The 26,721-nt window shown below is 49.2% G+C and overlaps 1 protein-coding gene across 1 annotated transcript; it reads left to right on the top strand.

Annotated features, from left to right (window-relative positions):
- Window positions 1–31: 31 nt before the first annotated feature.
- On the top strand, window positions 32–25,424 carry SDC1 (syndecan 1). The gene is made up of 5 exons (XM_084283273.1): window positions 32–313; window positions 20,661–20,742; window positions 21,803–22,293; window positions 22,523–22,652; window positions 23,210–25,424. The coding sequence occupies exons 1-5, from the start codon at window positions 251–253 to the stop codon at window positions 23,374–23,376; spliced, it is 933 nt and encodes a 310-aa protein (XP_084139399.1). The 5' UTR covers window positions 32–250; the 3' UTR covers window positions 23,377–25,424.
- The last annotated feature ends 1,297 nt before the right edge of the window (window positions 25,425–26,721 follow it).

Raw genomic sequence — 26,721 nt, 5'->3', positions numbered from 1 at the left:
AGGCGGAGCCGGCCGGGGGGTGGCCGTAAGGTGAAGGTTGTTGCAGTGGGTTCATTAAAAGACAGAGTTCAACTCCTCACCGCCGCAGAGAGAGCACGAGAGCGGCTGGGGAAGGGAGGGTGAGAGGAGAGAAAAGAAGGAAGAGGAAAAAAAAAAAAAAAAAAAAAGAAAAATATTGAAGAGTGAAAACCGGCAGGTCTTTCTTCGAGCGTACTCCGAGAGGAAAGGGCAGTGCCGAGCCCGAGGAGGAATGATGATCGGCGCGGCGGCCGTGTGGCTGCTGGCGCTCTGCCTGCACGCTGCTGCCCTCCCGGTGAGCCCGGCGGCGGGGGGCTGCGGGGCTGGGGGGCGCTGCCTCGGCCGGCCGGGCCGGGCTGGTGCTTTGGGAGGGGATTCAATGGCCTTTTGTGCTGGCGGGAGCCTTAATTCAAAGCAGCCCCGCTGCTGCTGCTGCTGCTGCTCCCGACCTGCCGGCGGCTCCGCCCCGCTGCGAGGCTCCGAGCACGCCGCGGCCACCCGCTGGCTCCCCCCTTGGTCTCTCGGGGCTGGGGGTGAGCCTCGCATCGGGCTCTTTGTGGCTTGGGAGGTCCCTTTGCGGACCTCTTTCTGGCCCGGGCAGCGGGTGGCGGTGTTCTGCTGGGGGTCCGGAGCCTCCTGGGGCCGTCCCCGGCTCGCTGTGCTCTTCCTCCCAACTCCGGAGCTCCAGGAGGGGCTCCGTGCCGCGGGCAGCTCGGGGGGGAGGAGGCCCGGTGGGGCTGCAGCCTCGGAAAGCCCCGGCTCCCTGCCGCAGCAGCAACCGCCAGATGTCATCCGCGACTAGAGGAGAGGACGGCTGGCCCGGCGCTGCCCGGCGGGGCTCCGGCCGCAGCAACCTCGGCTCCTCGTGTGGGAGCTCTCCGGGTGGTTTGTGAGGGGTGGGAGCACTGCTTGGCACCCCCCGAGGGGCACACAGCCACCCTTTCCTCGCACCATGAAGGGTGCTTGCTTCCCAGGTGCTCGCATGCATCGTTTGGGAGCCCTCAGCCCCGCTGAGCAGCGGGGAGCAAGGAGAACCTGAGGCTTCGCGTGGGCAGGAGCATGCGAATCAAAGCACGCTTCCCCTTTTTATTTTATTTCGTTCAGAAAAGGTGTAATTGGTTTGAAACTGGTCTGGAGACGATCTGCAGCGGTAGCTGGATAAGGAGTGGCAGAACAAAGTGCACAGCAGGACCGAGGCCGCTCAAAATACCTGCGGTTTTGCTATGCCGTCCTGCCTGTGAGCTCTGCCCATAGATGTGGCCATCCATCCATCCAGCCGGCTAGCACACATGGTAGTGAGTAGTTAGTCCGTGAGGTGGCCAAAAATGACAAGCACGTGAGCGTAATCAGCCCTGCCTCATGGGGAGAGGGCTCTGCTCGTCACTTCTGAACGAGCTTGCTAATGAATAACGTGGAAAAACTGCAGTTTACTTGCAGCCTCTGCAGCGCCTTTGGATAAAATTACCCAGTGATAAATGTTTCTTATTAGAAATGGTAAAGGCATGCAGTGAATGCTCGTCTGGAGTTTTCCTGTGCGTGGGGAGACGGCCTGGCTGATGCTTCAGGTTGAGGGAGGTCCTGGTGAGCAACAGAGGAGTTCTCGGGGCTCTCGGTAGTGACTCAGCGCTGGGGCTGGTTCCCTCCTGGGCATCACGTGGCCGCCTTCCCATGTCGAAATGTCAGTGACACAGATGAGGCTGCCTTTCCCACCCAGCTGGAGCAATTAGGCTTTAGCATCAAGTGGCTGTGCTTGGTGTTGAGTGGAGAAAGCAGAGTGACCTTACGCAGCCCTTTGCATGTGGCAGGTCATGGTGTTAAGGGTGCTGGCGTGGGTGTGCTGGGCTCCTGGTGGTTGGTTATAGGAGGGTGTCCCACTGCCTCTGGCACATGGATTGACCCTTGGCTGTTGCTGCAGGACTTAACTAAGCAGCAGGAGCAAGAAAGTGGCCAAATGATAGCTGTTTTCTTTCAGAGCACTCTTAAGAGCATGAATAGTTGTGGGTTCCTTTCCTTCCTCAAGATAACACTTTGCTACTCAAACATCCCATATGAGATTAAAATTCCTCTTTGAAACGATGGGGGCATTGAATTTCTTGAAATAAGAAGGCTGATGTATCTTAATGGATTAGCGTGGTTGTTGTCCCAAAGGGATGTTTCTGTGGGATATAACCCTGCCGCAAAGCCAGCTGAGCGTGGAGGAGGACAGTGGACAATCCAGCCTGCACCTTGAGGAGAACGGGGTTTCAGTTGTTTCACCTGGTGTGGGTGCGTGCTGGTGGTTAACGCAAGCTTAGCAGGGCAGGCAGAACCCTTTTTCCAAGGGTGATGTCATTGCTATCTGAATGCAAACTAATTAGAAGAAATTAGGTAGCCCGGCTTGCTTATTAAACATGTAGGCAGTGGATAAGAAGGAAACACTTTCTTCTGTAGAAGTACCTACAGAACGGCGTCACATTATTTATCAAGTACTGCAAACAGCACTTCTTCTGAGCCTCGCTTGCTGGTGGCTCCCTCCCTGAAAAGAGTGAGTCAGCTCCGATGAGAGCAGAGAGCGGTAAGCTACGGTTTGTGCTGGGGAAGGGGGCTCCGCTGCGAGTTTCTAGCCTTTTGTTCCAGGTTTCTGGCAGTTTTAAGTGGCTAGAAGAGCTAACACTTCTAATGGCAGCACTCTGAAACTTCTGGAAACCAAACAATCCTCTCTAACAACCCGAGACAAGTTGCAGCAAGTGCGAGAAACCTGTAAGCCTTCTAAAATTAAGCGAGTGCACTAACCTGAAATGTAGGCTGCTGTTTTAGCAGCAAAATTGGTCCATTTTAAGTATGTGTTTTGCATTGCTAGTGGGTAGATGTCTCCAGGTGGCCTGTGTGGTAGCGCCTTGTCCTAACCTTGTTTGATGTGGCTCTTGTGTCTGAGGACCATAATAATGCATCTGAGAGGGGCACTGCACCAATGTGCGTGTCACCTGGCACCTAGGGAGCTGGGGTTTTAGTGGGGCCAGCTATAGGAGTAGATAGAGGAGGGAGTTTTTTGGGAGAGAAGACATGACCTCTTTCCTCATCTCTGGAAGTGTTCAAGGCCAGGTTGGGTGAGGCCCTGGGCAACCTGGTCTAGTGGGTGGTGTCCCTGCCCGTGGCAGGGGTTGGAACTGGATGGTCTTTGGGGTCCCTTCCAACCCAAGCCATTCCATGATTCTTTCCTGAAGGGGTAATGTCAGTGATGAAACTACTGAAGCAATACAGTTTTATCTTAGATCTCCTCGTTATTAACACAGAGCTCTTAGTACAGAACTTCAGGACAGCAAGACCCTGATTGCTTGCTGAAACGTAGGATACTTCAAGTGGCACATGGCCCTCGGGACAATGATCAGCTGATGTTAAGACACCTCAGCGTAGGTGTCTACGTGTGCACTAGGTGCCCAAGCTCTTATTGTAGTCACAACAATGTAATCAGTCAGCCAAAGAGACTGGTTATCTGACCAGCTCCTGCATGTCTGCTCCGAGGTGAATGGCTTTGTCTGGGCTCAGCTGATGGGATCTCATCCTGACCGTAAGGGGAGCACAGACACCTTCGTGTTAGTTCCTTAATCTGGGAGCGATGTACCTGAAAGCGCTGCTCCTATTTGTGAAACTTCCCTGCTAACCCAATCCATAAACAAATGGTCTAGGCCGCCGCTGTTCCTGTGCCAAGAGAGCTAGCAAAGCAGTGGGAAACATCAGCTTTCAGCTAGAACAACAGCTCTCTCCTGTTCTGGTGCAACAGGATCAGTGCCTCTGAACAATAGCCCAGCCTGGCTCTGCTGGAGTAGAGCTGGCTTCTGTATCAGTGCTCTGACGTGGGAAATGGGAGCAGAAACATACATACATGTATCTTTTTAGAGGGAGAAGGAACTGTGAGCTTTTTGGGGGGATTAGAGCATTTTAGTATCCTAAGATGCTGTTTATTGGTGGATTAGAAGTGGGGCACCTTTGTTACTCCCTAGGCTTTGATACAGGCGGTGAATTTGCAAAGAGGAAGATGTTCTGACCAGCAGTACAAGGAGCTCTGGTATTTCTTACGGGTTCATTTATCCTCTGAGCTGAGAAGGAGACACTCTGAAGGCCAGGATCACATGCTGTCTCCTTTGGAGCTTGGTGCTGAGCATCAGTTTTCTTATCAGGTCCCAAAGTTACGAGTTGAGTAGCATGCCCCGTTTGAACCACTGCTCTGCTAGGCTCTTGGCGTACCGCAGAAATGAGCTTTATCTGGCCTGGCTAGAAACCTGGGATAGTGCACTTTCAGCTGTGGAGGTGCTAGTGGAGAAGTTCCTGCACTGTGAAGCCTCACCTCAAGGTGAGATAACATTCGGACCTCCTACAAGCAGCCCTTGTGGAGCAACATCTGCTAATGTGGTGGTTTCCCAACCTCGCAGTTTCTCAAGCAGCGCTTGGCTGCAGTTGACGTTCTAGGTCTTGTGGAACCGGCACAGGTCCAACAGAATCTGTTAGCTTGGGCTCCTTGCCACGCCGGGCTGTGATGTTTGCATCGCACCGCTGAGACCAGTCTCACCTGTGAGGCCTGCTGAGCTGGATGGGAACCAGTGTGCTAGTGGCGCTTGGACGGGGCTGGTGATGGAGCTTCCTGTTGAGTCACTGCAGCTCCAACTGAGTCATGGAGATGGTGCAAGTCATGGCGCTCCTGTGAGGTTTTGAGTTGGAAACTCTTGGGTTTTGATCAGTTGAAGCTCTCTTGCTGCTTCATGTGCGCATCATACTGCCCTGCTCCCTGGCAGAGCTCTCTCTTCTCCACAGCCCTTACTTTTGCAATATTATTTGTTTTAATGTCCATTCATTTTGTTTCCTAGCGTTCAGGGTCCTTCTGATACCTGAAAGCTCTTCAGGATTGCTGTTGCAGAGTAACTCCTGACTAAATCGAAGGCAGAGATGTAAGATGGGGACGTGCCTGCCAAAAATACTCAGGGTATCTTGCCTTTCATGGTGGCTCTTGCCACCTCCACACCGTAACTTTACAGTACCTCCTGAGTGGTAATGGCGGTGCCTTGTGTGCCGTGGAAGCAGAGGCTGGCAGTCCTGTTGCTGGGCTGTAGGCAGTCCTTGGGGTGCCCTGTGTCTACCACCCGTGCATTCACTGCCATAGCTCCAGAGGGGGTTGCTCTTTTGTCTGTCCTTGCCACACAATGAGGAGCTCGTTGCCTCTTAATTGGAGGGAAACCTGAACTCCGTTCCCGTTGTAAGGACAGAGCGACAAACGCTTTCTGGGCAGAGCATGACTGCCCCGTGCTGAACACAGGAAAACTCTTCTAATTAGTTTCTAATGTTGGTGTCAGTAAACGTGGTACAGCCACTCCCATCCAGCCCCTTGCATCTAGGGATTGCTAGAAGAGCAGACTGGATATTGAAGCCGGAGGTGGGCAGGGGAGAGTGGAGCCAGTCTGCCATCTGGAGAGCAAGCAGTGATTAGCCTAACAATTTCCAGATGAGCTCCTTTGTGAAGCTCCATGTCGTGGCGGTGCTGCTGTGGCTGTGTCGGTAGGGAGCTGTTGCATGGGAGCACACAGGTCTGGCAGCTACGGTGTTGTAGGAAAAGACTGCCTGGCTCTCCCCTGTCCCAAAACAGGACCTTATCGATGCCTTTTTGTATGCTTTTGGGACCAGTAGAGTGGAGAAACACACACGCAGAGGTCTCCGCATCTTGTGAGGTCTGTTGCCCAGCTCGCAGCAGGGTTTGGAGGCTGTAAACCTTGAACCCGGGACGAGTGATCTGGGAGGCTTGTGTGCCTGCTCTCTGCACAAGCACAGGAGCTCAGGGCAGCCTGTGTCTACCAAAATGTCCTCCTGGGGTAGGAGTATCTCTGCAGGAGACAGGACGTGCTATCCCATTGACCAGCTAACAGATAGCTTTATTAGTAAAGCCCAAACCTTCTTTGGTCAAGAAGTTGAGGCGTAAGAAGAGTAGGAGTCCAAACCAGAGCAACTACAAAGCTTGCTTGAGTTCATGTCTGATACAAACAGTAATGTAAGTGGTATTTTTCACTCTCCTGCTGTGCTCTGTGCTTATGAAACTGTAATAAAGACTCTCGCACTGGCAGATCTGATGGCCAAATGAGATTTGTCCACCTCACTGGCTCTACCGGGGTGTAAGTGGCACCTACGTGCAGTGGAAAAGTGGTAGCGAGGCTTGCATCGAAACTTGCCTAACAGCCTGCAGCTAGGCAGCTTTGACTTCTAAATCTCTTTCTGTCCTAACGGAGGAATCATCTAGATCGTGACTACTTTCCCATCAGCGAACAAAGCGCCTAACAAAAGAGGCTGACTCTGGCATGTCTGGGCAGTGGCAAAGGAGTGCTCTGCTATCGGGCACTTACATCAACTGACTCATGGCCCTGAACAGGAACGCTGTGAGCTTAATCCTCCAGCGGCATCGGCCCCGCTCTGAAGCATCTCTAAATAACTTGTAAAAGGCTCCTCAGCAGTCACGGCTGAGGAATGGTGGCGAGCTTCTTGCTGCGGAAGCTGGGAGATGTGATCGCAGCCCTGAAGTGCTGAATGTGCCGTGTGCCCCCTCCTCCCCAGCATGCAGCCAAAGGGGGTAAAAAATGACTCCGTATTTACTTGTTCCTGTAAGTTAAATGGGCTGGAAACAGCTCTGTCCCATGGCCAACTTCAATTCCGGAGTCCCAGTCGTACAGCAAACCTTATTTTCTCACCCGTCCCTCAGTGCCTCCCCCCTGCTCCGTTCTGCATCCAGAGGAGTGTTCCCATACATCATTTGGGGGCATACCAGTTGGCAAGGCTCACGGCTGCCTGGGATCGTTCTAATAATTTGATGGTGTAGATTGTGTTCCAGTGCCCGGGGATGTTCCCTGATGTTGTTTAATTTACTAGTATGGATGTAGCCGGTGGGCCTCTGGCAAGAGGCCCAGGATATTATGAAATTGTGAAAAGTGCTGCACACAGTAAAAGAAAGTGAAAGCCCTTAATAGGATATCACGGCTCTCTCGGTGAGTACTGAACCTCTTGGATGCATCAGAAGGATGAGCAACTACAGCTGTATGAAAATCCCATGGAATCAACCAGCTGAGGGCTGCAGGGTGAATTAATACGAAACAGCAAAGCAGTGTGGCTGTGATGGTGCTGGTGTGTGCCAGCGATTCAGCCTGTCCTTGTGGAATTAGCCCATAAGGGTGGTCCTTCGGCACGGTGTGTTCTTCTTTGTTTAGAGGCCTTGGCTAGAGTTTGTGGTCATCGAGTAGACCCAGGAGCTTATTCCTGTATGAAATGTCTTCAACTTGGTGATGTTTGAGCAGTGTCTTTAGGATTAGTTGGATATGCTGTTACGTAGCATCTAGCTATTCTGAGGATACTCCTTGCCCGACCTACGGGACGTTGTGCTAGGACTAATTCAGTACTGCAGCACTTTACCTTGTCTCGCAGCTTAATAGCTTGTGTTGCTGTCTTAATGATTTGTCTTGATGGTGGACAGTCCATCAGAGGTGGCATTAGTGATCTCTTTTCCCTTTACAATTCAGATGTGCAAAATTAAAAGGTGTCCAAATCATGACTTGGTGAGTCTTAGCGGCCCATAAGAGTCAGAAGGAGTGCAGCCCCCACAAATGTGGTAGCATTTCCCCCTAAACTCAAACCTCCTCTAGTGACACGGTGACTGCACTGAAGCAAGGCCATGGGGAGGGCAGGAGAACCAGCTGTAGGCCCAGACACGACGGCATGAGGTAGCTGAAGCTGCTATCTCGTATAGTGAGACTTGGATCAAAGGCAAGCTCTGTGATTTGTCCTGCCTTGCTCAGGGCTCCCTTCTACAGATGTGGTACCAAGTGGTTTAACTGAGCCACTCTAGATCAGAGTGGATTAATCCTAACCCACTAGGTGTTTACTCAAAAAAAAAAAAAAAAAAAAAACCTCCAGTGCTCATTTCTGAGGTGAGTAAATCTGGGTAATTGGAGCGCAATTGCAGCAGCAGGATTTGAAAACGGTTTCTGATGGGAGGATTTCACTCGATGCTCCAGCTTTGAAATGGTACCTCTACACCCTCGTGACTCAGCTTGGAAGCACCCCAGCCAGCTTCCATAACCTCATCCAGGTGTTGCATAATTTAACTGTAACCGGGGGTAGCAGCAAGCAGCTGCTGTCAGAGCTTTGTCTGACGGGCAGGGTTAGCAATGCTCCGAGACCACGAGAGTCGTGCCAAGAGCTTGAGCTCCGCACCGCTTACTGTGGGTAGACCACTCACTGTGTGCTCTGGTGGTTGTGGGACTGCCTATTTCCCTGGGGTGGGGAATTCATGCAGGTTGAGCAGTTTTGGAATAGGTGAATGAGATGTGGGCCTCTGTGCCCACAGCCATCGTTTGACTTTTGTCACCAAGTCACTGCTGCTCTTTCTTCCAAGGAGGCAAGCAGTCCCTGAAGGACTTACCTGCTGCTTTCCTTCAGCATGGGCACCAGTGTTCAGGAGCTACTAGGGCTGTGTGGAAGGAAGGGGTGAGGCTGAAAGCCCCTCTTTGAGAGGGATCTTGGGATGGGGTGAAGCTGGAAGCCCCTTTTGGGATGGGGGAGCAGGGTGTTCCCCACCTGAGATGTGGCTGCTGCATCTGGTGGAGATGTTGGGTCCTTTCATGCACAGCTCAGCCATGCTCGTGTAACTGCATCTGTTTGGCAGGGGTGATTTCTGCATTATAAACCATCTAGACTTAGTCAATGCTATGAGGTGCTGTGGATAAAACAGACCCGATGGCACGCCTCCTGACCTAGGGGAAGATGTAATTCCCTCACATTTACGCTGATTTAATTAAAACTGGAAATGGTGGGGCATGGAAGCAAGTGCAAAGAGTAAACTTAACCATGCAGTGGTAGAGTAAGACCTGCCAAGATGCAAAAATCACACCCAGTTGGATCAAAAATGAAATCTAAAGCTGCTTGCATGCTTTTCCTGAGTCCAGCAACTGGCTGCTGATGGAGACTCACAAGTTCCCTCCAAACAGACTCACATCTGGCCGGCGTGAGTCCTGCTGAGCAGCACGGAGCTCCTCAGAACGAACTAGAGCCTGGCTGTAGTGAGCGTGACCAACCCGAAGGGAGCTGCTGCATGCCAGCTGTTGGCTCATTTTGTTGCCCGAGCCACATCAGCTGCTGCAGCGCCCTTGCAAATAGTCGCTGCCTCCTGCAGCAGCCTGGCAGATAACAGCAGGAAGGGCACAGGCTGTGGGGTGTGACTGGTCCTGCCATCTGACACGGATGTGGGGCTGCTGTCTGTGCAAGCCAGGCCGCTTGTTTTGGGTGCTTTTTTGGGGTACTTCCAGCTCCCTGATCAGTCGAGCCCTCAGTGGGATGTGCTGGGGGAGGGACGGTGCTGGAACTGAGGAGCTGAGGACGAGATTTTTGTCGAAAGACATCACTTAAAGGCAGAAAATGTTTGGGATGTGGTATGGAGAATAGAGATTGTTAGGAAAAAGTTGGTTAACAAGCTTCGGAGGCTTCATCATTTCTTCTTCTGGAGCAAATGTGGAGCAGTCAAGAAGGCCCTGGATTGTTGAGCCTCAGGCTGGTTGTCACGAAAGACTTTGTGCATGTCCTCTAGGGTCAACTACAGGCAAATCAACTGGAAAGCTGAGGCAGAGTTTGGCAGCAGCTGGCCTTAAAGCTGGCAGGTGTATCTGCCCCTGAAGTGTCTGTGGGTAGTAATTTTTGTTTTGTGCATAGGGAGTTGCTGTAGGATATATCTCCATACAAAAATCTTAAGTCTGGGTGGCTCCACTGTAACTTTAATCAGAATATCCTATCAGCATTTTGTGTTGTTTTAAAGCTAACTGTTAGTAGATCTAAGTAGCCTTACTAAGTTTATCAGCTAACCTCCTTTAGCTAAGACCTTTGGTACCTTTGGTGACCTGGTGTCAGTGTCCCTGCTGGAGCACAGGGCACTGAGCCAGGTGACTCCCGGAGGTCCCTTCAGATCTCGGTCATTCTCTGATACCTTCAGGGTTGCAAGCTCAGCATTCTGCTGAGGTTAAAACACCTTGCTAGCTGCTGGGAGCCAGAAGTAACCGCCAGTGAACCCTTAGTTTGATGATACACCTGGATTTTCTTATCTGGAACTTGGATTTCACTGAATAAGCGTAGTATTACAGCACTTTGCTCAAATTAGGGCCTGAATGCGTGTCACTAATGCAGTGAAAAAGCTTCTGTGAACCTTCAGGAAGATCTTACAGCTTTGTCTCCTGGCTCCTTGGCATATCTCGCACTAGGTAGTTGCTGGAGTTCAAGGAGGAGAGGGAAACTCCCAGGATTAAGATAAGAACCTGGGTCTTCTCCTAGCCTTGTGCCTAGATACCAAAGGCTGTTGCATTCTCTCTTGCCTGATAACAATTCCTGGAGGACGAAGGCATTGCAGGCTGCATCTTGGCTTCTCTTCCTGTGGTGAGGCAGAGCATCTCCTTCCCTCCCAGAATACTGCATAGCGTGGTGGGGGGCACTTCTGCCTCCTGGGATCACATCTGCTTGGGTCAGAGCACCCACAGAGCTCTGGCCTTGCGCATGCTGATCACACGAAGGTTGGTGTGGGGCTCATGAAATGGGTTCCACCAGTTGTGTGGCCTCCAGGAAGCAAGCTTCCCTGGGACCAGAGGCACATGCGTGTTTTCCAGGTGCTGCTGAGTGGCATCAGTGACTCAGCGTGCCACCAGCCTAACCTGAAGACCTGAGATACTCCAGAGCACACCAAAATTTCCTATAGACATGTCTCCAGTTTCTGAGCTGGAGCTTCCTGAGCCAAATGGCTGAAGATGAAAAGATCAAGCTGTGTTCCTCTGGGACTGAAGTGTCTCCTGTGTCCTGGCGTTGGTGCTGCAGGCTCCCATTCTGCAGTGATGGCCAGAGCAGCAGGAGCACGCAGGTCTGATCCTGTCGGTGTTCTGGCGCGTGGCCTCCAGCTGCACACTGACCAGTTCGAGCTCGCGGGCCTACTGGAAGAAGACAGCCTCAAATGGGATGATTGGAGACACTTGTTGCTTTACAGCCCTGGGACTGGTGAATCACAGAATGACAGAATGGCTGAGGTTGGCAGGGACCTCTGAAGCTCATCTGGTTCAACCCTTGCTCCAGCAGACATTCAGAGCAGGGTGCCCAGGACCACATCCAGGCAGCTTTTGAAGGTCTCCAAGGAGGAGACCCCACAGCCCCTAGGCAACCAGTGCCAGTGCTCGGTCACCCTCATATAAAGAAAGTGTTTCCTCCTGCTCAGAGGGAACCTCCTGTGTTCCAGTTTGTGCCCATTGCCTCTTGTCCTGGCACAGGGCACCACCAAACAGAACCTGGCTCCAGCCTCTTTGCACCCCCCTTCAGGGACTGACAGACACTGATAAGATCCCCCCAGCCTTCCCTCCTCCAGGCTGAAAAGCTCTCTCAGCCTTTCCAGAACTGGACACACTGCTCCAGGTGTGGCCTCACCAGGGCTGAGTAGAGGGGCAGGATCACCTCTCCTGACCTGCTGGTGATGCTTTGCCTGCTGCAGCCAAGATGTGGTTCAGGGCTGGGTCTGAGGGACGATCTGCAATGCTAATTGATCTGCTTTATTGGGATTTTCGCTCTGGTGACAGGCCTCACTGCTGACCCTGTAGCACAGGAGGAGTGGGTGGCTGGATATAGGATGAGGAAAGGAATTCATACCCAGCTGCAAGCCAGGCTGTTTGTGGCCACAGATGCGCATGGATGGGAACAGGTAGCTGACAGCAGGGGCTGGTTTCACTGGGTCTGCTGTTCAAGACCTAAGGTCAGTGTGTACATATGTGTTGGAGGGCGACACTACAAAGTTCAGTCTCCCTTGAAGTGGCCGTGGCTGCTGCTGACTGGCCTGAGGGGAGTTGCTCAAGCCCTGCCTGAACCCTGTGGCAGGGGCTGCATGTGCTGCAGGCACCGTGCTGGTGAGCTGGCCGAGCTGCAGGACGTGGTAGCCAAAGGGCACGTGGCTGTGGTGCTGCAGGGGGGTGAAGGCATATCGGGAGCCTTGCTTAGCTCCTGTCCCTGCTGATTTTCGCATCAGGAGGGTGATGTCTGCCTGCGCTGTGGTTACTGGCATGTATAGGTAGTGAGTTGTGGGCTGCTGGAGTCCTTTAGTGGATGGGTTTGTAGTTCATAGAGATGTCCTATGACCTGCAGGATACACACACCTTGCAATTTTTACTTTCTTGGGGTTTCTGGGAGTGGCAGCCCACCACTGGCTTTGCCTGAACTAAGCTAATTTTGGTCTGTGCTTTTCCAAACTGGCTGGTGCTGCAAAACTCAGCCTTCCCCACTGTTTTCTTCTACACTGGAAGCTAAGAAGTGCTGGTGACTTTAAATTGAAGGGTTTTTAGGCAAGTTAGTGTTGTCCAGTCCCAGCTGACACAGCTCACTGCTCGTCTCTCAAGCCAGCTGAAATAGTTTGCAAGCAATTCCCCGGGACGAACTGGTGCTGTTGGCTGCCTGGCCTCGTTTTGCTGCACCTCCTTGGCACAGCTCTTTGAGATTATGCATCGGCTGTGGCTTTCCTTTGCTATCTGAAGAAATGAATGACTGAACCATCAAGTATGCTAAAGAGCTGCAGCAAAGGCTCTTTAAAGAAGAGCAGTTCTAGCATAAAACTGAACTGACTGCTTCCCATGAGATTAGCTGCAGGGAAGAGAGAGCTCCTCATTAGGCTGCGTCTTCCAACGCAGGCTGCCTTGAACGTGGGAGACAAAAGGTGCCTGGCTCTGGGACTCCTTGGGCTGTATCCTGACAGCCCACCCCTGTCCCCCATCCAGGTGGATAAGCAGGAGCACAGGATCTAACTGAGCATCTCCGTACTGCCGAAGGACTCCCTGGGCTTTTAGGGGAGCTGGTTAAGAGAGAGAACATGTGGTGTGTTATCGCTGATGCCATGAGTGGTGTGCAGCCACAAACTTGCCAGCTGCAGAGTCTGTAGCCCTGTGGGACTCCAGCTGGCCTGGCATTGCTCAGCCCTGTCTTCTGAAGGACGTGCAATGCACTCCCTGTCCAGTGCAAAACTGAAGTTGCCCTGGATGTCTCGTTAAGCTCAGGTGGCCTGAGATGAAAGCAGTGCTGCTACTTCCCTGACTGTGGCATCCATCCAACCTTGGCTGCTGTGACTAAGGAGCTGTGTTTAGGTCAGGGATGTCTTAAAAGTGCTGTTGTGAGACGTACGGACCAACTTTATCCGTCACCAACCAGGAGAGAAGTCTCCCCACAGCCTCTCTCCTTGCTGTGTGTGTGGACCTGCGTGGCCCTTTGAGTCAGCCTCTGCTTTGCATGGTTGCAGGCTGAGGGTGGCGGTGCGCATTTCCATAATGCACGTCGGTGGTGGCGGGGTATTTTGCTGCCCCCCCTGCCGCAGGGGAGGTGGATGTGTGTCAGCATCCCAGGAGCCCGGGCTGGGATTCAGGAGGAGCTGCTTCAGCAGCCCTGGCTGCCGCGCTGTGCCCCTGCGCCAATACAAACACTTGGGCATTCATGCACCGAGCAGGTCTGGAGAACTGGTCCTGCTGGAAAATTCTTTGCATGACGGTGTTGGCTTTCTTTTTTCTTTTTTTTTTTTTTTTTTTTTTTTCTTTTAACCAGACCAGTTCCCTGATCTGGTTCACCGTGAGACTGCGTGAAGAGCTATGTCCAGGGAGCATGAAGTGACATGCTCGGGGGGAGGCACTGGGGCGAACAGCCTGAAGTACAGGACGTGAAAGCCCAGCTGAAGGTGACAGGACATCTCCTTTTCACTCTTGGCGTGGTGATTGCTGTGTTTCAGCCCTGCTTAATTTAAAAAGTTGCCTTGTCACAGTACGGAGAAAGTGTAATGCTGACTGGACTGCAGCGTGGTAATTCCAGAGTCTCACCTGATTAACTCTTAGGACCGTAGCTGTGATGCACATGGAGTAGCTACGTAGACAGTGCCCTCAGCCCCAAGCTGTAATCCCATTGCCTACGAAAGGGCAAGCTCTGGGTGCTCTTCTTCTTGGCCACGGCACTGCTCAGAGGGTCACAGTATGCTCTTACAGCTGTGGCCATAAAACTTCACAAATAAAAAAGCAAATCAAAGCCTAGCAGACAATGGGCAGTTCTTAGAACCGGTTCTGCTCATGGTGGAATAGATCCTGAAAGCCCTCATCCTCTTTTTGAGTCAGTGTTGGAAGGCGTTTCACTGCCTGCAGAGCCAGTTGCCCGGAGGTGACGGCTGATGATCAGCTGCTTTGTGCTTCAAAGAAAAGCAGCTGTGCTCGCATCCATCTAAGGATCCCTCAGACATGGTCCTCCTCTTGAGGCACCAGCCAAAAACAGAAGAGGAGGTCAGTAAGAGCTTACTTGGCAATGGTTTTCCAGATACAAATGGAGATCAGATGGAGAAGCAGCTGGATTAAGTGGCGTACTCGTGCTGCTGTTGCAGTGCTCACTTCGCAGAGCAAAGGAGCTTCCTTCGTGGTCACCTTGGCAGCTGCCTGACCTGTGGAAGGAGCCCCCGGGAGCCAGGTGCCAGCCTTGCTCCAGTTGATACAAGCTGATATGTGAAGCGCTGGGGATGCTGAAGCCTGCTGGGGCATGGCAGAAGCTCTTTGGAGCAAAGGGGAACGAAACTGCCCGAAATAGGGAGGGCAGGTAGTGGTAGTGCTTTGAACAGCCTTGATCAGAAGACTAGCTGGGGATTAAAAAATAATCCTGCTGTGCAATCTGCGGGCTGCTGGTGGGACAGTTTGTAGCTGTCTTTCTGCTCTTTGACCCCCGCTGGAAAGCTGCTTCTTTGGCTCTTCTGGGAAGAGAGCTACTTCATTAACCTGTGGGGCCACCAAACAAGCTGCGAGCGGTGGTGCCTCACTGCTGCTGGCGGGTCAGACCTGCACACAAGCATCGCTGCTGACTTGTCACATAAAAGCATCAGTTCTTTCAGCTCCTCCAGGTTTTAAGTCTGCCTGTTCAAACTGAAGGTGTGTGTGGCTGACAGTGCTAGCAGCCTGCAGGCAGAGGGGGGATAGGTGAGGAAGCTGGTGGCTCTGCTGTTCTTTTTTCTTTTTTTTTTTTTTTTTCCTAAGGAAAGATTGCTTTTCTTAAGCTGTCTGAAGACCATGGACAGCTGGGACTGGAGTTAATCGTGTGTGGGTTTATTAACTTGAGAATATCAAGGTTTAACAAAGCTAAAATTTCTTTCAGCAGGAGGTTTTGTCTTCCCACACACTAATATAAATATTTTGAGGTTAGGAGCGCTTTACGCTGCTCTGCCTCAGATAGCAGGTCTGTTGGACTAGCTCTGCTCTTCAGTGTATAGAAAAAAAACAAACAACTTTCCATTTGGCTTTATTTTAGGGCTGTTCTAAATCCTTGTGCAAGTCGTTCATGCTTCAGTGTAATATGTGGCAGGCAAACTAGAAAGCAAATGCTTGTCTTATTCGTGTAAGTCTCTTTATACAACAGAGCAAGTCCTTGGCTTTGCTTCCCCTAAAGCTGGAAGGATCCTGCAGGATGCTGAGGGAGGCGATTCGGGTGGGAGAGCTCATTCAGCTGAATAGGGAGGATTTACCACTTGGAGAAACAAACGTGCAAATTTAACAGCATTATTCAGATAAAGGAGGATTTCAAGTGTTTCTGACGCTGCTGTAAGAGGCTGATCCCTAACTAGGATTAATAAGAGTGGGATACAAATCATCCTTAATCTAGTTTAGGGCTTGTAGGAGCTTGTGGCAAAGCCCATGTTTTTGCTTAACCTCAAAGAGCAGTTTGAAATGAGCTGCTTCCTTTTACATACACCATGACTTCAAATTAAAGAAATGCGGTTCCCAGTTTGGGCGGGGTGGGATCAATAAACTGTAAATCTCCCCTTCAGCGTGGAGCAGGACTTGAGATCTGGGCTCAAGCAGGGGGGGAACTCCACGGCAGCACAAAAAGAGTCGTGTGTCAAGGCTGGGATCAAGACGAACGCTGAAGAATGGCTAGAAATGATGCGTTTAAAAAAAAAAAAAAAAAGTCTGTGTCAGACTTCTGGAGCCAATAATTTTGCTAATGAGTTGTGAAAGTCTGGCCCGTTCTTGATTAAATGGAAGATGCCACCGAGCAGCTTTCTGGTTGTCCCAGCAGAGCTGAATAACCATTGTTCTGTAACAATGCAGGGCTCAGCGAGAGCAGAACAGTTTCCCGAGGGTTTCCCCCAGACAAGCGGCTTTGTTACTGGGGGAAGGAGGTCCCCGCTGCTTACCAGGACCTGGTCAGTGCTGCCAAAAATGCTGTGAAAATGTTTACCCTTCGCGTGATGCAGCCGCCTTTGGCATCACCAAACTGCAAAGGGTTTTTCCTGGGCTAGGCAAATATTTCCTATCAGTTGTGTAGGTTGCTTAAAAAAAAAAAAAGGATGCTATCTAAATCAAATCATAAAAAAGCAACGTGTTGTAAGCGCAATATCAAAACTGTCAGCTTTTTGACTAGAATATACAGGATGCTATCAGAGATATGGCCTTAAAGGATCCACAGCCTGAACTTAGCTGTGTTCATCCAATTTCTCTGGAATCAATTATAATGTGAATGGTCCCTAAATAGTCCCAAGGGCCTGGAAATTAAACTGGATGATGATGGAAGTGATTTCTGAAAGCACGTTGACAGTAGCTAAAGTGATACAAAATTGTCGGTAGGGCAATCTCGCTCGAAGCTGGAATTTATTTCCAGCTCCTACGCGTGATGGCACAACCTGGAGATTCAAGCTGTGTTCTGCAGCCCTAATCCTCCTGACTTATCAAAACCTTTCCCATTGGTGAAACTCATCTTCAGCAAAAGGTCATGGAAAAGCCTTGACCATGAGGTTTCTTTATCTAAACCCAAATTAGATCAATCTCTTCCGATGCTGTCCTGAGTCAGTGTCTTCTGTTAACCTTGCCGTGCCTGAAATCCTTCAGCAGCTGATCATTACAGCAGTAATGACCTTTCAGCAGTGCTCACGGTGTGTTGTGTCACAAGGAAAGGTTACTCACTGCCTTTCCCCTCCTGCCGAAGTCTAGGGAGCAAGAAGGGCGGTCTTTGTGTAACTGTCCACTTACAGAAATTAGGCAAATGTTCCTTAATGCACATGTAGTGAAACTGGATGCATGCACAGTGGCACAGCACAGCCCTGCAGATGTTTGTGCTGTGCCATGCTTGCCCTTCCTCTCCGAGAGGTACCCAGTTATTCCTGATGAGATGCAGAAACCCAAGTAGTCTTCCAGCAGGTATGTGGCAAAGGCTATGGAGAAGCAGGACATGCCTCAGCCTGAGAGGAGGCTGGAAACTCAGGTGTGAGGGGGAATGGCAGGCTAGGCTTGCTGAACATACTGGGATAAAAAGGAAGGTGCTCAGTCATGCCATGCTTCTTTCACCCCTTGACACCAAAAGGGGAAGGGGTGCTGGTTCAGTAGTAAAGATCAACATCTGCTGTTTAATTTCCTGACAGTCTGATCCTTTCCACTGTGGTCTGCGGACCATCAAATCTGCACAGGTGTTCTTGGAAATCCTGCATTCACATTGGGAGGGAAGTTAATCTTGATCCTGGGTAAAGGAGTGTGGTGTCTGGTTGTAAACTGTGTTGGCAGTCTTGGTCTTCAGTGAAAACCTGGAGGGGCTGCTAAAAGCTTCAAGGCAGCATCTTTCCATGGGGAGGAAAAACTGAGTGAAAACTCAGAAACTGAGTGTTCTTGATTCTTGGGAAAAATCAAGAACAGAGGGCTGTGCTTGGTGCTGCTGATGGAAGAAAAGAGGGAGAAAAGTGCCCCCCAGGTCCCCCGACCACACCAGTGGGGCAGTGTCTGAAGTCTGGTTTCACTTGTGAACTTACTGGAAAGGAAGCTCAAGGGAGCAGAATTTGGGAAGCCGAAGTCTTTCCCTGTTCTTTTGGCACCAACGTGCTCAGATCTCACTGCACTTCTGATAGCGCTCGGGTGAGTCACTGGTCCTGGACACGAGAAGGAAAGCGTTCGGGAAGTACTTACCTGACCTAGTTTCCATGGGTGAGTGCATGAGCACAGTGCAAACAAGCAGGGACAAATCTAAAAATCCAAATCACCTCATGACGTGCAGCTAAGCATAAGATTGCAGGACAGTTTCTTCTTAGGAATTACTCTAGAGATATTTTAGAAGCCTAAAGATTTTATTTTTTTCTCCAGTAGAGAAGGCAAGTGACAACCAAAGAAGGCTGCTTAAAAAAAGGTTTAATTGTTTAGTGATCCACTGCATACTTTTGTGTTCAGAAAAGTCAAGCCTTTTAAACATCTAATGGGCTGGTTAACCACTTTGGAAACAAACTGTTCTATGGAAATGTGTAGAATGGATAAAGTATAAAGGAAGGAAGAGAAAATTGGATAAATCTGGTATCTTAAAAAAAAAAAAAAAAAAAAAGGTAAATACAGCCATATAGGTAATGAAGCTGACAGTGAGAAAGCCAGCAGTGGTATGATCCGTCAGACAAAGCAACGGAGTGAACTCCTTCCTAGGATGAAAATAGTCTTGCTGTAGGTGTAGACCCAATAGTGAGTGGTGTTCCTCAGGAGCTGGGACTGGAGCTGTTTGACATCTTTGTTGGTGACATGGGCAGTGGGATCGAGTGCACCCCCAGCACTTTTGCTGATGACACCAAGCTGTGTGGTGTGGTTGACATGCTGGAGGGAAGGGATGGCATCCAGGGGGACCTGGACAGGCCTGAGAGGTGGGGCTGTGTGAGCCTCATGAGGGTCAACAGGGCCTAGTACAAGGCCCTGCATCTGGGCCGGCACAATCCCAATACAAACACAGGCTGGGTGGAGAATGGATTGAGAGCAGCCCTGAGGAGAAGGACGTGGGGATGGTGGTTGATGAGAAGCTCAACATGAGCCAGCAATGTGCACTTGCAGCCCACAAAGCCAACCATATCCTGGGCTGCATCAAAAGCAGTGTGGCCAGCAGGGCGAGGGAGGTGATTGTCCCCCTCTGCTCTGCCCTTGTGAGACCTCACCTGGAGCCTGCGTTCAGCTCTGGGGCTCCCAGCACAAGAAGGATGTGGAAGTATTAGAGTGAGTCCAGAGGAGGGCCCCAAGGATGATCAGAGGGCTGCAGCACCTCTCCTCTGAAGCCAGGCTGAGGGATTTGGGGTTGTTCAGCCTGAAGAGAAGGCCCCAGGGAGACCTCACAGCGGCCTCCCAGTGCCTAAAGGGGGCTGTAGGAAAGCTAGGGAAGGACTCTTTGTCAGGGGGTGGAGTGACAGGACAAGAAGTACTGGCTTTAAGCTAAAAAGAGGGTAGATTTAGATTAGATATTTGTAAGAAATGTTTTTTTCTGAGGGCAGTGAGGCAGTGGCACGGGTTGCCCAGAGAAGCTGTGGATGCCCCATCCCTGGCAGTGCCCAAGGCCAGGCTGGATGGGGCTTTGGGCTGCCTGGGCTGGTGGGAGGTGTCCCTGCCCAGGGCAGGGGGTTGGAACTGGATGATCTTTAGATGGTCCCTTCAACCCGGAGTGTTCTGTGACTATATGATTATATTCCTTTCTAAATGACACTAGGTTAATGCAAGCTAGAGAGCTGCACTGAGCTTGGTGCAAAGCTGGCAAGAATGTATGTTCCTCTTTTTACATAATAAAATGAGATTTCGGTCCTGATAAAACCATGATCAGAAACAGCCCTCGCTTCTGTGATGCAATGCAGTATCTGCTAAACTTGCAGATTGGGCAGTGCTGGAAAGGAATAGTGAGGGCAATTTGAGGATGGGAAAGAAGTCAAAATCCTGGAAAATGGCAAATGTAGTTGGACGGGGAAAGATGAAATTTATAGGAAGCAATGACTCGTTGGGTAATGGTAGTCCTGCAGAAATAAACCCGCAGCTAGACACGAGCTGAGAGTCAAATATGTCCACGGATGTGAACAGTAAGTGGAGCCAGCAAGTAATCACTGCTTTATTTTAGTGTTGTCTTCTTTGGATATCCTGAACAGCTTTGAACATTGTGTGTTATGACAAACAGGTGCAGTAGAACAGGGATTTGGGCTCTTGTTTCAGCACTGAAATGGGGCTGCTGGTTATTGTACTCCTTGAAGCTTAAATGTAGGAGGCTGAGGGCTGTATTCTCCTACGTGGAAGACTGGCTTCTGTCTCAGGAGTTGATATGAGTGTTGACATTTATTAAAAGGGAATCTCATTCTACTTCGTTAGATGCTGTGGTTTCAGATATCTGAACACAGATGGGGCTGAAAAAGGCAGAGCAGACGAAGTTTTCTGTTCCTTCTTCCTTTCCCCGCCCTTAGAAGCAATGTGGTAATTCTCAGCTGAGCAGGTTGGTAGATAGCAAAGAAGTGAGCAGTCAAAACTTGCAGCATCATGGTTATGTTGTGGATGGACTGAGCATCAGCTGCTACCGAGATGCAGCTCTCTGAATGGATTCCTTACTTCCCTCTTTCCAAAAGCAAGTACAGCCTGGAAGCAGCACAGAGAAGGGAAACAGCAAGGCTGACCTTTCTGATATTAATCAGAACTTCTCCTTTGGGAAGGGGGAACAGAGTGAAGAAAGATGAGACAATATGCTCTGAGCATTGAAAGTGTATGTAACCTTCATGAGCCCTTACAGGAGACGCTGCACAAGCAGCATGATTAGTTTAAGTTATCTCATCAATAACACACCTTTTCCCTTCCTCTTTAAAGCAAACTACAAATCTGAACCTTCCTCCTGAAGATCTCGATTCATCTGGTGACGACGATGATGGTTTCTCAGGTTCAGGTGCAGGTGAGTTATTAGCACTTGTACTGCCGGCGCTTGATCCTTCCAGAATGTGCCAGCTGAGATCTTGATGAGCATCCTGGCTAAAAGGAAGGGGGGAAAATAATCACACCCCTTTGCCCGAGAATATCAGAGTTGGGAACAGAGCAAGAGCCTAATCTATTCATCTTGAATTGCTTTAGATATTAACAATTAGTAGAAAATGAGTTGTAGGAGACTTGAAAGGGAGCAGAAGCAGGTATGTCATTGCTAATGTGAGATACCACATAAAAATATTATGAAACCACAGTGATTCTTTACTTGTGGGGCACAGAGGCTGCAAGAAGGCTGTTTGGCCTCTCTCACGAGCTGGAAGGAGATACCATTTGAGGGTGTGTAAACCCCTACCTGCCAGCATACATCCAGCACAAATTTTATCTGTCATCAGATGTGCAAGTTCCCATGGGCCGTAAAATTTTTTTTTTAAACATAATAAAGCGTTTTTAGGGTGGGGAAAAAGTCTGTCAGAATGATTACTAAATGCATGAGAGACAACTTTGTTGTTCAGTGTTGAATTGAAGTCAAGATGCTACTGCAGAAAGAGCAAAGCTGTTGGAAACTAAACCGTGCTTCTGCTTCCTTCCAACCACAGGCTTGATTTTTTTTTTTTTTTTTTTTAAGATGAAATTCTGCATGAATAATACCATGAAATGTATTGGTGACTAAAGGTGTTGTGTATATGGGTGACTACTCAGAGTTGCATAAAAGGTACTTATGGCATAAGAGCCAGCTAAGCACCCTGAGCAGCCAGCGTACTGGATAGCAGACATCCTCCTTGTAAGCCTGTCTGCAAACAGACTCCCATGTGCTAGACAAGTGCTATAAAGCAGCTAACAAAGTGTTGTTGAATAGCACGTTGTTCTGTTCTTTCCTTGCTACACTGAAAAAGATAAGAAATTGCAAAGTGAACTGCTATTAGTATGAAAATTGGCTGTGCAGGTTGGGCTTCCTCCCTTAGACTAGTGTCCAGAAGGTAACTGCTAATAGGTCTCTGAGCTGGCCAAGGTTAATGTTTTTTGTTCTGCAGGTCCCCTGGCTGACCCATCTCTCACCTGGAGAATCCCAGCAGAGCCGACTAACTCCTCGCTACCAGCAACACCAATGGATTTCAATGAGCAGCTGTTTCCCAGAACTGAGAGCCGAACTGAAAAGGAAGTAACAGCTCCCCCTGCAACGAGTAATGTGGTGACAGTGGAGCCAGTTGTAGCTGTGAAGGATGAAGTACCCATCCTGGGCTCACCCGATGAGAAACCAACAAACGATGTGGTTACAACAGCGAGAAGCCCCACTACTCACTTTCCTTCGGTGCTTCATGTAATTCCTTCGGAAGCCTCAGACACGGTCCACGAGCTTGAACCCAAAGCCCCTGGCTCTGACACACCAGACACTATAAACATACTTCAGACTGACTCCACCATCCATCACGAGGTGGGAGGCATCACTGCTGCCCCCACGACAGCTCCAGAGGATGTCGCTCCTACACATGAGGAGGTTTCTGAAGATGGCTCCGGAGACCCGGTGAGGACTAGTAGCTTTGACACACTTTCCAGGGAGATGGCTCTAGTAACTTGGTAGTACCATTGGTTTGCAGAAGGGGTGGTAATTTGTCAAAACCAACAATCAATTTAATACCTTATATTGGTGGAGGGCTTTAGATGAGGAAAAAAAAAAAAAAAAAAGCTGTGTAAGATCTCCAGTAACAGCCATGATGAGAAACATGAATAACCTGCCTTGTGTGTCCCAACAGGGAGACTTCATCTTGATTAAAGATGAGGATTTGGTCCCCACCCAGAACTCTGAAGTGCCGGCTGACTCTGGGAGGAATGCCAAAGCAGCAGGAGCCTCGGGAATTATGGACAGGAAAGAAGTTCTTGGAGGTACCTGATATTCTGGATTTCTAGTTGGTAGAAGTAGACTCCCCTAGGAGTCTCCCAGGCAGCAGAGGCTGCAGTTCTGCAAGTACATCTCGGAGCATGAAAGTGAGCCTTTTACATTAGAGCTTTCTCAAATGAGGGTGGTGATCCATGGTTTTGTGTTGCTGAAACCTTAATGGGGCAAATTTTACTCTGATAATAACAAAAAGACACCGCTAGTTATCTGAAATTTTAGGTTAAAATCTATTCCTTCACTCAAAAATTAGTGTAAAACTGCTCTCATGCTGCCTGGGTCAGGAGTTGAACAGCACTGCCTTGCTCCATTCATGGGGTTTTGCAGCACGGCCCAGTGGGAGATCTATTTCTGTAGATTTACGTGTGGATGAGTAGGCTCTTGGTAATGGAAGGATGACTGGTTTTGGGGGGGCAAAAGGACAAAGTCGTTTCTGGAAATCATGAATTGAGGGATCACGCTTTAAGGAACAACCTGGAAGCGTAGGATCAGACTGATGTTATCTGGCATGGCGCTGAGAGTAATTTGTGTTTTCTCCCCCTTCCAGGTGTTATTGCTGGAGGACTGGTAGGCTTGGTGTTCGCAGTGTTTCTAGTTGCATTTATGCTGTACAGAATGAAGAAAAAAGACGAAGGAAGCTATTCACTGGATGAACCAAAACAGTCTAACGGAGGATACCAAAAACCACACAAACAAGAAGAATTCTATGCATAAACTCTGATCTTCAGGACACTTCTTATTCCATCTTTCTTGGACTCTTCTCTCCCTGCACATGGACCTCCTAGTGCGCTTTGCATTAAACTTAAGCCATATGATCATTGGGTTATTTGCCCTTACCACCTAGCCATTGGAAATTTTTGTAACTACAAAGTAGATCTGGATTCACTGAACATTCCCTGCTTTCTTGCACAACTTTTTTGTTTGTTTGTTTTTTTAACAGAAGTGGGACTGCAAGTTCCTAAACTCGCTTTGGTTTATCTAAAGACTGCTGGGGCAGGCGGTGGGGAGAAGATAAGGGAGCACTGTATGTACAAACCTCTTGATATTTAGGGAAAGGGATGGCAAGAATAAATGATTAACAGTGCTCAAATTCTGTATAGCAGGGATTCTTCCTATTTAACTCTTAGATGTGTTTTAAGTGTAACAAATGGCTGCGCTGGGCAGAAGTTTGGTACACTGCAATACTCGATCTCTTTCTAGCTGCCGTGTTTGGAGCACTTAATGCCTGTGAAACATCATGCTGACCATGACTTCTAGTGAAAGGAGGTGCAAGGGGCAGGATAAGCAAATGACTGTCACATAGTTTAAAATAACTTATATTTTGGAAAAGATCACATAACATTATCCCCTACTCTGAACCAGCTCCTAAGCAGCTGGTGGATGTAGTAATACAAAACCCCCAAAACTAAGTAGGGACTTCATGTTACCAGTAGCACTGGTCTATCCCACTACCAGTGCTCTTGATCCTTCTAGGCTTAGGCAAGAAGTGAATTTTTCTAAGCATTTTTATCTCAGACATTCCCTCTTAGGTGCTGAATCTAGGGTTGGCTGTCGAGCTGTAAATACTCCGACCCCGTGCTGCTGTGGAGTCGCCAGGTGGCTGCTAGCACATCGTAGCACCTAGCTCTCTGTGCCCTTTTCACAGTGGTTGTCTCAGAATGTGGTCAGTGCTATGACCTCGGCACACAGGGGTGGAAGGTAGAAAGCAGCATATCACACCTTCGCAGCTAAGGAGTAGAGAAACACAGCACCCGATCCAAGTCTGAGGAAGGCTAAGTGCAGATGGCCTTAAATACATACAAGAGTTGATGTGCTTGACTCTCGCGATTCCGGAACGCCTCTCTTCAGAAGCTGTTCCTGCACCTTGGAGAGAAGCAACTCTAGGGATGTCAGACTAGCAAGGGCTGAGAAGCACCTCCTGAGGAAAGTCTGGATGCCTGAAGCCGTTGGTGGTCAATGTGTTGCCAGATACAAGGCACCGAAACCTCACAGGGTTTGGAGTTCTCCAGGGTACGTCAAAACCAAGTGAGAAGAGAAGTGTGGTGTTCTGCACAAGCCTTACTTCTGCTCTGCCTTCAGCTAGCTTCTTGCAAGTTCAGTTCCTCATCACTCAGCGCAGAAGGCATGGGGGGTGGAGGAGTGTTTACGACTGATGTAAATATTTGTGCTGTTGAGCCAGAGGGAACGATTGGAGAATACTGGAGAATATTGCAACAGTTGGTACAAATGCTGCAGGTTAACAGTAAAACTTAAAAACCTGTGTAATTTAAATGAAGTATAAAACACTCCTGAGCTGCTACGCAGCTAAAATTGGTGCCTTCTCTACAAACCCAAGAAAAAAACAATTTTTGATCCAAAACTCTTCTTGATGCACAAGAAAAGCTTGTGCATATATGTAGCTGGCTGTTTATAAGTAAAGCTGCAAAGTCCATTATGTCTTTTTTTTTTTTTTTTTTTACTGAATGAATTTTTATAGGTTAATGCAACAACCGGATGGTGTTAATTTCAGCTGTAATTCTTTGCTTTGTATAGGAATGTAGAAATGTTGTTTGATAGGTTTATCTATGAAAAGAGTCTTGTAAAGCACAGGAAGATAAAGTGGTAAACTTCAGTTGTACCTCACAACCTTGCTAGGGGGAAAGGAAAAACTGTATATTTTGGTAGTCTAAACTGACAGTTTGTGAAACAAACATGACATTCTGTGTTATTTAAGTGGTACAAATGAGATATGAGTTCTAAAAAAAGATGCAACATTCGGTTATCTGTATGCCCTGTAAAGGTATACTGCAATAAATGGCATTTTGGCAAGAATGCGCCTGATGTGTGCGTGTTGCTCTACATCATAACTCCACAAAGTAAATGAGGTTTGTACGACTTCCTGGGTCTTCAAGGAATTTGGATTCTTTGTTTGAAATGTGAAGCTTGGTGCTAAATATAAGGAGGCTCTGCAGAATGGGGAAGGTGTGAGACATTTCCTGCTCACCCTTTGTGGGGTGGCGAGCTGTGGGGAGCAGGGGCTTGCCCAAAAGCTGTTCTTCAGAGCCCTGTAGCACTTCAGTGCTGGCCTGGGGAGCTCTCCTTGCTTGTGCAGGCTGCCACCATCCCCAAAAGGGTGAATAGGTTGGAAGTCTTCCATGGGGTTCGCTCTTACAACCTGGCTTCTTGCCTCCAGGAAGGCTTCAGGATGGGCAGCACCAACTCTTTCTATTAAAACACACTTCCCAGGAGGAATTTGGAGACTGTACCTCCATGGAGGGAGAACAGAGCAGGCCTATCCTAAATATTCTGCTATGCGGCATCAATTACTTCTGGGTGCTGCAGCTTGTATTGGAGGAGATGGAGCAAAACAGAAGTAGAGCAAAAGTGTCCTTCACAAAATAGGGAAGTCAAAAATGCTGCCTGTCTGGGTGGGCCACATTGCAGCCTACACAACAATTTTCATTTATGTGGCTTTGAGCTGTAAGAAACTTACTTTTTAGGTGGTGTTTGTAAACCAGCCACAGTATTTTCAGTTTGTAATCTCCCCTGGCTTGCGCTGGAACCAAGTGGGTTGTGAATTTAGTTTCCATAGTAAAACAAAGCTGTAATGTGTTTTCTAGCTGTATCCCAACTTCATCAGCCCTTTAAACCAGGTAAAATTGTGAAAGAGCAGAAATAACTATTGCACAGCAATGTTACCAGGATCATTCCCTTCCCTGGGGATTCCCAAGACCTCTCTTTCCACTTTCCTAGTCAGCGATCATGTGGGAAGTTAGTGCGTCAGGGAGGGGAAAAAACAAATTGGTGAGGAAAGTGGGAAATTTCTGTGCCTAAGCCCTTACAAATGAAGCCTTTTGATCCTCAGAGTGCACTTGAAGGAAACTTTGTTGTACCACTAGAGAATAATCTACAGAAGAGAGACTCGGCCTCTGTGTTCTGGCACGGGGCAGCCTGGGTTTTCCTGAGTCATGTTTCTATTCACTGTGCTTCCCGACTTCCTTCTTCATCCATGCTGGAGCAATTATCACATTTGCTCTTGTTCACAAGTGAGATGCAAAGAATGTGGCTGGCAGAAAACCT

The sequence above is a fragment of the Netta rufina genome, assembly GCF_964035555.1.
Source record: "Netta rufina genome assembly, chromosome: 3".
NCBI lineage: Eukaryota > Metazoa > Chordata > Aves > Anseriformes > Anatidae > Netta > Netta rufina.
Note: the sequence above shows the minus strand (reverse complement) of the source record. Positions and strands in the feature narration are given on the sequence as shown.